Below are 13,083 nucleotides of genomic sequence, written 5' to 3' on the forward strand. Positions count from 1 at the left end.
CGTTGTTACCAAATACTCAGCTAACTTATTTAATTAACGCGGATGCATTTCATGTAATATGACATACTGGGTGTTTCATTTCACATATGACTCATAAAACTACTTATTCTGTAGAAAAATGAAGCAAAAACTGCGAAAATTATTTTATCTTTCTCTGTCAAAATTTCTGTCGAACTTTTTAAATAACCTTATATTTAATTTCTTATGTAAAGTACCACTATACACATAAAATTTGAACTTTACCATAACAGATATGTGAATTTTAAATAAATTTGGGCAATACTTAGATAGAATTATTTGAAGATGATTTTTTCAATACTAAATTTTAAATTTGTTTACATTTATGTCCTAGTTTATTTTATAAAGCAATCAATATTCGTTTAAAGTCTTATATTACTTGATTCGCATTTTTTACTTTATTGTATTTGAATATTTTTTCTCCTAAAATAATGTATTGTACGATAATTAATTAAATTTTATGACTTCTATAGAAGAAATTTCAGTATTATTTGTACCTTTATTTCAGATATATTCAACACATTGCTTGTTATTTTAGTCGTGGCAGTTCATTAAATTGAAGAAGTATTTTCAAATGATTTATTGTATCCAGTTATTCATATTATGCTTTTTTATTTTTTATTGCCAGTTATTTTTTAAGCTACACTTAACCTTTTTCAAACTCATGTCACATACTTGCACGTTTAAATTTGTTTTTAATTACTTTATTATTTTTACTAAAAAATCATTTTCAAGTAGTTTTTTATTAAAATAACAAATAATATGATGTGAACCTCTGAGTGTGAGCCACTGTTTTTAGATCAGAAATTGTTTGAAAAAGTTATTTCAGGAAACGCTTATTCAAACATATATCATAACTTCGTTCGATATCGAAATAATGAAATAACTCAGAGAGAAATCATTTCTTTATTCATTGTCTATTCATTGTCTTCATGGTATTTGTTTATAACAGTGAATCTTATAGATTCATTTATATGTATTCAAAATATTAGTTAATGATTGTATAATCTACTGTGATATATTTCTCCTCCAATTTACTGTTATTCAATTTTCTCTTTATTTTGTAGCAGAAACTAAAATATTTTTAGAATTTCAAAATGTGATTTTAATAATTCTCCATGAACAAATTCATGGGTCATTGTACTTCAAAATAACTGCTAGCTAAATACGAGAAGACGTTATTTAAATAAACATTTTTAAAACATTTTTTCAAACACACTAGAAGAACCGGATGGATCAAAACGATTCATTTGAAATTTCGCTAAAGCGAATTTTAAAACGCCCACAATGTAGGTACACAGATAAAAAGAAATTATAATAATGGAATAAAACTGTTCATATGAAACTTTCAAGATAAAGTAAATAACAGAGTTCTACGACTGACTTAAAATCACATGGGTTTACTTTTCAGTAGAGAGAAACTTCGGTCCTACAGGTTAAATTATATTACCGCTACCCTCTTTCGAATTCTGAATAAACGAACATCCCTATAAGAGCGTCCAATGGAACTGCAGATTTGAAACGGGAGTCTGAGTGGTCAAATAAATTGCAATTTGCCCGCGAAAATTAGCGGTTCGTTCCAAACAAATAAGAAGGCACGCGAGACGGAAAAGGCGGCGCTTGTGAGGACGGAAGCGGCAGAACCGGAAATGACGTGGTGGCACAGTGTGCCAGCGGAACTTGTTTTCCTGCTTACGGGTGGCGGGTCTCCCCCTCTTTTAAAAAGCTCTTTCATCTCGAACTGGTGCGCCTAGAAACGCTCGCACGTTCAGCTGCGCTACGCTTCCATCGATCGGCTGGGACACTCGAATTCTGCTCCATCGAATTGCCTCCCCGTTACACTCTACTTCCGTTACGCTCTTCGCGTGCCACTCGCGCTGACACGCGTAACGAATTCACGCGAGCCGATCGGAAATTGGCGTTTCGCGATGGTGTACTCGAAATCGGACCTGGTCGAAATTGATTTGCGCGGGGGAGAAAGAGAATTTAAAATGATGTTTGGGATGGTAAATTGCGGGAATTACTTTAGTGGATACGCAGTGACTCTCATTAATATTTGAGGAGATTTTAGGCAGTAATAGACTCTTCATTTCTATGATCTGTGTTTTTAAGAACTATATTAAGAGCAATAAAAATATATTGTAGCACGTTACAATAGAATATACAGATGCTCGAGATAAAAATTTGTTTAACTTATTATGTACCTTTGTTATGAACCTATGTCTGTTTTTAAAACATGTCTAAGTTTTTTATATGATTCACAAAAATAACGTTCATTTATATACTTTTTTCATTTTCTTTAGCATTGATTAAAAATAAAACAACGCTTGCAAAAATAAAAAACATGTCGACGGAATAATCGTACTAATCATTTTGGCTACTCTGGTAACTATAATGTCAAATACTTTCATAATTAAAGTGATAGATAATACCATATTTTGAAAATATGGCATAGGTCACAATATTTACAGTAACTTTTGATATTTAGTAGAAAAAGTATCTGTAGATAATGTAGAGCAATTAATAAAATGAAAGCTTGTGAATTTTCTACATAGGTACCATTTACTATTACTCATATTTTATAATGAAATCGTAGAAATCCTCCCACATTATGTTATAACACATATAATAGTGACTTTACATTGATTAAAGATTAAATTCATATAAAATAAAACTTTAATCAATATCAGTTAAGTATAATATTATAAAAGACACTACTACGTTTTGTAAATTAAAATATTATAAACTCCGAGATTTTATGGAAACTTTTATAATTGGCTTCATTTACTTATCCGTAGATTTATTTATTCATAATTAGAAATACACTCGAAGATTTCAAATATACTTTAAATACAAAGGAATTTTAGAAATGTAATTTTCTTTAGTATATAGTATAACATAAATATTCAATGAATTATTTTACATTGTTATGGGGTAGTCTATATTTAGAGTTAAAAATGTAAAATATCTGTAAATTATGGTATTACTAAGGAATTTATAAATTCACTTACATGTAATTACGTTACAAGTAACACACAAGTACGGGCTACAGCAATTAATATAAGTATTCACTGAATTTGTAAATTTACTAATTACTTTATTATGTACTAGTTCCAGAATTTGAAAATATTCTAGAGTTTAAATAAATTAACTCGTAATAATATGAAAAAGTAATACATGTATTGAATATTTTTACTATTATATTCCATGCTAAGATTCATGCGTTTAAAGCTTGATAATGACATTTTGTTATTAATATATACTTGAATTATTCTGCTTTTATTTTTCAGGTGCCGGCGAGTCTGGGAAGAGTACCATCGTAAAACAAATGAAGTGAGTAATATGGCCTGCTATACTTGCTAATTCTACGAACAAAATGATCGTCCATGCGATTTGCTGTTGAATGAATAGTAGCTAGCAAAACGCGCTCAAATACCGTTTTCTCATCAATGAGTTCATTCATAACGCCCTATAAACAACGCCTCACGTGTTCAGTCGTACACGCAGATAGAATACTAATTTTCCGAATTTCATTAATTCTGTTTAATTTCGTAAAAAGTATCCTTTCCAATCTATTTTGAAATTGAAGAATACTTTTAAACAAACCTTTCAAAAAGTCCTTTTTGTTTCTGTATAATTTTCGCGAAAGTTAGAATAAAACCCTAAATACACTGTACTAGTCATTTAAATAATTAGTATTAAAGTACAGCATATTCTGAAGAATAATTATGAAACAATAAAAGCTAGGTTGTACCACTGTGTACGTTAGAATTTATAATATTTCCTGAAATTAATAATAATTAAATATAAATATACATATAAACATGAAACGTTTTGTATAAACAACGAAATCATGTAATCAAAATTCATAATCTCATTTACATTTCATTTACTGTGAGGTCCATGTATCTTGTATAAATTATAATATAATTACACATAATTGAATTTATAAATTCTTCATTGATTTCATAATTTGAAAATAGTATAGAGTTTAAATAGCTAGTTCGCGAGAGTATAAAATAATAATAAGGTCGGTATGGGCAATTTCGCAAGTGTGTCCAAAATTCGCCATGCATTAGAAATTCTCAAAGCAGAAATTAAAATTTGCTAGAAAACATTAGTACAGAATTTGTAGACAGAAGAACCTTGGTTTACAGTGTTTCAATAAAAAACTGTGACACAATAAGTAGTAATTATTTTAGTAGTAGTAAATTTCATTAAATATAATACGTATACGAAAAAATTCTAAAATTCTCAAAAAATTTTTATAGCGAAATTGTATACACCTATTTTATGTTGAATATTCATTAACCCTCGAATGGTTTTCAGGGTCATTTTGACCCATAGTAAAATTCCTATTGCTAACTAGTTTTGAGAAGAAATTTTATGTAAAAATGCATTTTGAACATCTTAGGTACACTTTACTTCCTTTCCATTTTTTATACACCTGATACATGAGATACGTGTATTTTGTATATGATTCTTACAAATAATTTTATTCCACTTTTGACATCTTGTACTGTAGTTAGGGTCAAAGTAGCCCTGCATTGGTCGTACGAGGGTTAAACAAATACTCAACGAATTCATATCTCATAAATTTATAAAAATGCATATTGGTAATCCAAATGTTTGTTGTATGTTTTTACAGAATTATCCATGAAAGTGGATTTACATCCGAAGACTTCAAGCAGTACAAACCCGTAGTGTACAGCAACACGATACAATCTCTAGTCGCTATTCTCAGAGCGATGCCAACTTTAAGCATCAACTTTTCGAGCAATGAACGAGAGGTGAGCAAAGTTACTTTCACGACTCTTGTTACAGTATTGCCTCGGGATTAGGGTGAAGTAACCAGTAATCGACAAGTTGAACAGAACCTAGGGAATTACATATTGTTTGCCAGAAATACGAGTAGCATAGTGTACATGTAACACGTATAGTATAAAAGTACCATCAATATGGCGGATCCTAATAAAAACTAGAAACTTGATAATAAATTAAGTTTATAGAAACCGTGAATGACTAGGTCAGTGTTGATTATTGGGTACTAGGTACTTTATGCAGAAAAAAATGGTCATACGGATCGTCCAAAAATCTTCTAAGTAGATTTAATTAGGATAGATTTTTGTAGGATCTGTCATAGACCTTTGTAAAATTAAAAAACCTAGTTCGACTGTAATAAGAGCAGTATTATTATATCTACAAAGGCGACTCTTAGTAATTCTGTTAAATTTAGCCTGTTAAAGTACTCTTGTCAATTCTGCAAGGACTTCAATAATTTCAACTTAACATTTTTTTTCTGTGTATACATATAATGAGGGGGGATTCTCTCTCTTTGAAGTTCTTTACTTTTATCCAAATCAAGCAATTCGGAAGCTGGAGCGCTCGTTTGGCTCACACCGTGAATCCAATTCTAGTAACGGCGGACACGAAAGTGGGCAGAGTTCCGCTGCTAAAGAGGGAATAGCTGTATTTACTCGCTGTAAACTGTGTAAACTCACTGCTAGTTCTAATGTTTGTGCTTTCCTTTGCAAAGTTACTGTCACTTTTTCGGTTATAGCAGCGGTAACTGACAAATTTTCAAACATGTATTTATAATTTCATCTATTCTATATTTAAATATTTAAATTTTTTAATATCCAAAGGTTCAATTGTCATAACTACACAATGAACATACTTGTATAATAAACATAGGAAACAGCTTGTAACAAGTGAATATAGTGCTGCTATTATAGTTAATTGAAGAACTCATAACAAAAATGACCCTTATCAATTCTTCCCCTCTACTAGGACAACAAAAAAAATATTGTAACATCTTCAATTCTTATTCAATTCACTTATGTATATTCTTTCTAATAAAATATTCACTGTAGTACATATATTGCGTTTTTGATGACATAGATTCCATTATGTTATAGAGTACATTCTTATTAAATAAGATCGTAAAATTTGACAAGAGCTGTTTCTGTTATAAGTCCTCCAATTAAAAGGGCTAGTAAGTAGATCAAGTAAAACCAACAACAATTGGCCAATGAAGGGTCGAATCGCTACCGAGATATTTTTCACGAATACCTCTGAGGCCGCCCAAGCTTCGTGACGAGAATGAAAGGCTAAAGGCTACCGTCTGAAGTGAGTCAAAAATTATCGATGGGCTGAGCACTTGAGGAATCGATGCGCATCTTGAGGCTGTCCTGAAGCACCCTCTTCAGCATATTTACCGATCGTGCAGCGTCGCGCGGCTGCGTCGTTTACTTTAGAGCCAATAACGAGCCCCTGCCTCGAAAACAAGGAGTACGAGGGTCTACCTCGAGTACCGATTGATCCGGCTTTTCAAACCAGCGCTTCTCAGTCTAACCTTTCCTCGAGCTAATATGTTCCTTTTATTATCAGTCCTATCGTCGAATTAATATGTACAATGTAGTAGGAAATTTTATTTTCGACGAAACCAATGAATCGGGATTCGATTCTAATCGCACAATTCAGAGTTTGATCGCGCGCAAACTCGATAGCTTATTGTTCAAATCTTGGCGGGAAATGTGGGAACGAAAGGAAGGTCAAAGTGTTCGAATTGTTTAAAGACTTAAAATTCGAGCGGTTTGTTTCGAATTGTGTTAAGTATTCGGTTATCCTAATATTGTATTATAATTTAAATATTTTAAATACATGGATAAGTCTGAATAAATTTGATCTGGCTGATTAAGTAGTGTCAATGTTTGGACAACTTGCTTGTGCTTCAGTTATTTAATTTAGAATCAGTGATTTAAGTCTTTTTAAGCTATTCGGTTGGTTTCCAGTTAGGAAAATTCGAGCAGCAGTAATAATTATTATTTAATGAGATATTGGAGTTAAGACTTATATTCGATATAAATATGTATACAAGGTGCTCGACAACAGGTGTCAGAAGTTCCGAGGCATGATTCTACGTGCTAAAATAAGAGGAAAATGAAGATAAATAAAACTACATTTCAGACTTTGTTTCCGAGTTATGAATTGTTGAGAAAATGCTTAAAATACGCGTGAAATGAGTCTGACTCGAGATTTATTTTATTGACTTCGCTGTGCCTGACCAGTGGACGCTGACAATAGAATAAGTCCCGTATCAGGCACATTTTACGCGAATTTCAAACGTTATTGCAACAAATAGTAATTCTAAAACGAAGCCCAAAAACAATATCATCTATCTTCATTTTCGTCGTATTTTAGCATGTGAAATCACCTCTTAACATTTTTGACACCTGTAGTGTATATGATTTTGAATAACTTAAATTATGATAAGCTAGCTCTTATTAGTCGAATTAGTCAAGATAGCGACAAGCTTATAACAGTTAAATACTGTACAGTATTGGTTAGCTCTAAACTTCCTACTTGGAATCAGTTAGGAGTTTGTAAAATATAAGAAACATGTTTCTCAAATTAGCCACCTGTGGCTCACAATACATACAGTGTTGAACAACAGGTGCTAGAAATGTTAAGGGCCAACTCTAGATGCTAAAATAAGACAAAACTTCAAAATGATGAAAATACTTTTGAGCCTTTATTTCAGAGTTATTAATTATGTCTGCTTTGGAACTTATTTTACTGACTTCGCTGTGTTTGACCTGGCTGGTTCCCTTGGTAGTAGAATAAGTTCCAAGTCAGACACGTTTCATGCGTATTCTAGGCATTTTCTCAGTAATTAATAACTTTGAAACGAAGTTTTAAACGCAATTCTTTGTGGAAGAATACTATGGGGCATCGATTAACTGGATTCACACTAAATTTAAACTTGAACCATCCTTGTAATGGCTACTTTTATTACTTACAGTAAACCACTATTAAATTATAGCTTAGGTCTCGATCGATATCTATTATATTTTAATAAAAGAAACTGCGAGTAATTGAAACTCGGTTAATACTGGTTCTACTGTATTTAAACTACTGCTTCCTTACACGTGTACCTAGTACTCTCTGGAAACTTTACTTTCACCTATTGTGTTGAGTACTGAACTTTGTATATGTATAACAGAGGCACGAAAAAATTAGATTATAACCTTTTTAACATGCTTCCTATTTTTCTTGTTCTGAAAATACAAGAAATAGCAGTGCAGTACATCTTTTCTTATTATAAGCTCCTTACTAATCGTTACAAGCTGAAACAATTTGGGGCAAATGAGTTATGTTAGCCTATCACTCACGTTTTCAATAGCATTGCGCACGAGTAAACGTCAGTCACTTGTTCTCCGCTATAAACTCGATAACAACCGTACGCTGCGAGGAAACCTACACAGTAGACAGTTCCAAGACCACAAAGTAAACATCCAATCTATATTAGCTTGAAATTACTCGGTTTAGAAATAGCTTGGCCATAAATTCCAATCAAAATGTATGGCTCGCTATTAAAAGGATATCCAAAATGAGAGTACCTAGATAAAAGTTGAACTCATTGAAAATCTAACCGCGCCTGGGACGATGACGGAGAACTTAAAACAAACTGTGGCAGTTTCATCAGACGCGTGTTAAATTGCGTTGATTTGCTGAGTGAGAACAAGGGCATGTGTACTATTTTAATACTAAACTTCTGTATAAGGAACGTTAAAAAAAACAAGTCGAAGTCTGCAGAAAACTTCTAATTTTGGTTCTATTACAGCTTGAGTCTAATAATTTGCATATCTCTGAATAAATTAGCTATATGATAGAAAAAAAACGATAGTGTGATATTATTCCTCCGTTAGTGAATGATAAATCAGATTCTGGGCAATTCTGGACCTTAAGAAGGAGACTCAGTTATCAGTAATTTGTGTTAAGTGTGATTAATGAATAATATGAAGTGTACACACGTCTCTTGGTCATCCATGAACCTAAAGAGTTTAAACTTGAAATGGTGACCCAACCAAGTGTATGTCTCTTGGTGACGCAAAGTTTAGCTTCCACATTGAAATCTAATTAGTTTAACAACTGTCTTTCAGACGGACTCAAAGATGGTGTTCGATGTGATTCAAAGAATGGAAGACACGGAGCCTTTCAGCGAGGAACTTTTGGCTGCGATGAAGAGGCTTTGGGCTGACAACGGGGTCCAAGAGTGCTTTGGTAGGAACAACGAGTATCAGCTCAACGATTCTGCGAAATAGTGAGTGAAATAATACCTATATATTATTCCCTAGCACTAGAACTATCAGAGGAGCCAACATGACCTGTATGATTATTTCTTACGTATATTTTATTCTTTACAAACATTGTTTGTTTGCCAACACTGAATAAAACTACAGAAATGTATAAATGAATATAATTTTGAGCAAAATGTTGATACTCTGATGAAGATAGACATATGTTAGCCTTGAGACTTCTATCGTTAATAGACTGACACTCAAAGTAATTGAGAAATTATTTATGGGGTACCCAATATTTTTGAAGTTTTTCCCACCATATACATATTTAAAAACCCTTCTATAGCTTGAAAAAAATTATATGTATTGTATTCATATTTTTTTTTAAATTTGATTGACTGTTCACATACAAGACTTTTTAAACAATTATATTCGAAAGTATCAATCAAATGTCCAGAATTGAAATTAGCCTAGAAAGATATGACATGCTGAAAAGAAATATGAAAATTCTCGAAATTCTCGTTCAGAAATGGCAAAGATGCCTTTTACGTAGACACAGCTTACTCTACGGGGGGTATTTACAAATAAATTTAACCTAGAGGATGCTTGCCAAAGCCCTTGGCATCTACACCACCTAATTTGGAATACATCCAAATCTTGCCCTACATTCTATAAACGATCCTATAAACGTTGAACTAGTTTTATGCTTTCATTCATCCGGAAGACTAGGGTTTGCCAACCTTTAAGGTACATCGGTGTTCTGTTACCATTTCCTCTTCAATTTTTTATTGTGCATATAGAATACAGAAAATTTCACTATCATTAATATAGGCGATTTACTTCACAATTTACAATGTGGGTAGCTTCACGTAAACCTATAAACACATTGACAAATACTTTATTACATTATTATCTACACTCATTACAAATTTAATACAGTGTTATGTGTATTAGGGTTTGAACGTTTGGAACACTTTTTATAGCTTGCAAACGATATACGTAGTAGACTTTGAATTTAGTCTTTAAATTTTCAGACATCCTGTTCCCAGAGGTATTACGCTGCGTGATCTTGAAACCGTCTTTTTGTTCACCCTGTATTTTGCCAATACTGTACACCAATTGCTTCCTAAGTATGATTAACAGAGATCAAATAAACAACAAACAAAATATTTATTTTGTTTGAATAAAAGTTTATCTCGATAATGCCCAATTCCGTGTGCAACAACTAAGTTGAACTGTTAACTTCTTGTCCGAAACGAAATGAAATCTCTATCATTCAAGTATGTAAATTGTCTAATGGCAAGTCATTGTTAGCATTACCAGCCTGTTATGCCCTGATTATTAGCAGGGCGCGTAGCAACAAGCGAGAATAGAGAGGTCACAATCTACTCCATTATTCCCGTGCACGAGTATTATTTAAAACAGGTATGCACGGTATTATCACGAATTCTCTATCGACGTCCAATTCGTTCAAAGTCCAACGAACGTAGGAGGATTAATTGAAAATCGAAGGGTTCGTGGAGTCCACTTAGACCCTCAGTTTAGGTGGAACGAATTGATTCACGATTTAAATAATTCAGCCATCGTTACGACTTCATTCGGATCACAGACAAACGTTTAGACTTCTTGCGATTCATGTGAAATGCGCTCAAACTCAATTTGCACTCATTGTCAGTTTAAACTTCAATTATAGTTGTCGCAGAGTTCAGATCTATCTTAAAATCCTGGGCCAAGTTCTATGATGCATGAGCTGCATCGGAGATTAGTCACGGATCTTCGTGGATTTAAATTCAACTGAACTCTAAAAGGCGAAAAGGTTCATCCTCTTTCAAGGCTGTTAGTTTCCCTTCAAATTGCAGAGTTAAAATTCGAGTTAATTTTTTTGAAATTTCGGCGATTTCCAGGAATATAACTTAAAACTGTGTTCAAACTCTCACGTGACATAAGGAAAGTGAAAAGTACATGGTCTACAAAGATTGTCCAGTTGGAAAGCTACAAGCACCCCTCAAGTTTAAATCAGACTGACAATCCTCATTCGTTGTACTAGAAGGTGTGGAGGTCAACTTTAGTTAAAGTTTCACATAAATCTAATTTAGACCGAACACGTGGCTCATAAGGATATATAAAAAGAAACACAGCAATTCCAAGGATTCGAACAGTCTCCTTCCAGTTTTTTCCTTCTCTCTTATTTAGGTTCAGCGGCGTATTGATCGCCGATGACGTCACGCCACGCCCGTGTCACGTGGCCCAAAATGGCCGCCGACACCATCCCCTCCATTTCTCCCTCGTGGTGCACGTTTACTCGTTTTCAACCCCACCCTTCGCTATTTTTCTTTTCGTTCTATTACCGCTTCTTTATGCCAGGAAGAGTAAGAAAATACAGCGGGCCAGAAATGAAAGGGCAAAGAAGGGAGGGGAGGAGACAATGGGACGAAAGCACCACTTGTACGGGGAAATTCGTAATAATTGGACACTTAATAATTACCTAAAGGAATGAGGAAAAGAGCGGGATTTACAAGGGGGAGGAGGAAGAAGAACGGAATCGAGGATCTGGTACAAGGACAGAAATTTTTAGGAAAACTGTTTGCCTAAAGGCGACGTGATATCAAGTTTGATTTAACCATCACTTTGATATTTTTTTTGTAAATTTCCTTTCCCCTATCGAATTTCTACTGAAATTAAGAATTTTCTCAAATTACATGTTTTTTTCAAAACTGACACAGATTTCCTAGAATTTCACTTCAAATTAAAAAAATTCCAAAGTGTTTGCGTTTCTGTTTTCTCTAATTTCGAAAAGAAAAATTTTCATAAAAAAACAATTTCATTTTAAATAAAAGATTATTTTAAATTTTTAACATAAACATGGTTTCCGATTAAATATTGTTTCACCTTGTAGTTGATTAAAAAAGAATTACAAATTTTTCAGTTTGTTAGGGGTGTAAAACTTGAAACGTGAATAATAAGAGATAGTAAGGTATGATATATGTGAAGTAACCATAACCATAACCATAACCCATAACATTAAAATGTTGGATGGGTATATTGGGCCACTCGGTATGTAATAGCTAGTGCATCAGATAATCGTAGACATCAGCGACCCAAGAGCAAATGATGTACGATGTTTTTAGAGAGCAACTGGTGATAAAGCTGCAGTAGAGTTCACATACAGGGTGTGTGCGACCGCGTAAATAAAACATTTCTGAGAAATGTAAGCTCCTTTCTCGTGGAGCTATTGGTTATCGACCTTTTGAAATATTGATGGCGAAAAATGATCCGCGTATGCAAGGCTGAGCATGTTCAGCATATTGCATCTCCGCTGTTTCCTACACAATTTGTCGTGAGTTTGATCTATGTAGAGCGAGCCTCGACTTTGCGTCCACATACTGGGTGTTCACAACAGAAGACACGCAATTTTTAATGCATCAAGTATTAATATAGCTCTTTGACTATTAGCTGAGCACAGTATCTCGTAATTTAAATGGATATTCATCTATAATATTGCTTTCTATGTACGGGGTGTTTAAAAATAAGATTACAATTTTAAATGCTTGAAGTGTTGATTTTTCAGTTATTACCAAAATGTTTCTTTAGTCATTGTTAGTTAAGTAAATAATGGACCTTAATTTATGTTGTTAGATTCTATGTGTAAGAGGTCTAAAGGAAGGTTGTCTTTTTTTAATAAGTTTCTACAAGCTCAGAATTGAGAAATGAATGATTTGTTACTGTAATTAATGAGATTCTTTATAATAATTTTGCATGATTTCAATTTCAATAATGATAAAAAACATAACGCTGTTTTTGAAAGATATATTCTAGTGTGAAAATGACTTTGAATAACTATTATTTTCAAACTTTTCATTTTAAAGAACATCTTTTAACATCTTCGATTTTTACTAACATTCATTTTTCACAATTTAGTAATTAATTAAGAGAATATAGTTTCTCGAGATCTGCTCATAAATAAAGTCCAAGAAATTGATAT

The 13,083-nt window shown here is 33.0% G+C and overlaps 1 protein-coding gene across 1 annotated transcript in view; it reads left to right on the forward strand.

Moving 5' to 3' along the window:
- Galphao (G protein alpha o subunit) overlaps nucleotides 1-13,083 on the forward strand; it is a 33,616-nt gene that overhangs the window by 6,366 nt on the left and 14,167 nt on the right. The window contains exons 2-4 of the mRNA XM_076381684.1: nucleotides 3,309-3,351; nucleotides 4,667-4,808; nucleotides 8,964-9,124. Coding sequence (XP_076237799.1) covers nucleotides 3,309-3,351; nucleotides 4,667-4,808; nucleotides 8,964-9,124 — 346 coding nt within the window. The remainder of the gene's footprint in view (nucleotides 1-3,308; nucleotides 3,352-4,666; nucleotides 4,809-8,963; nucleotides 9,125-13,083) is intronic.

This window comes from Calliopsis andreniformis, chromosome 6 (assembly GCF_051401765.1).
Source record: "Calliopsis andreniformis isolate RMS-2024a chromosome 6, iyCalAndr_principal, whole genome shotgun sequence".
Taxonomy (NCBI): domain Eukaryota; kingdom Metazoa; phylum Arthropoda; class Insecta; order Hymenoptera; family Andrenidae; genus Calliopsis; species Calliopsis andreniformis.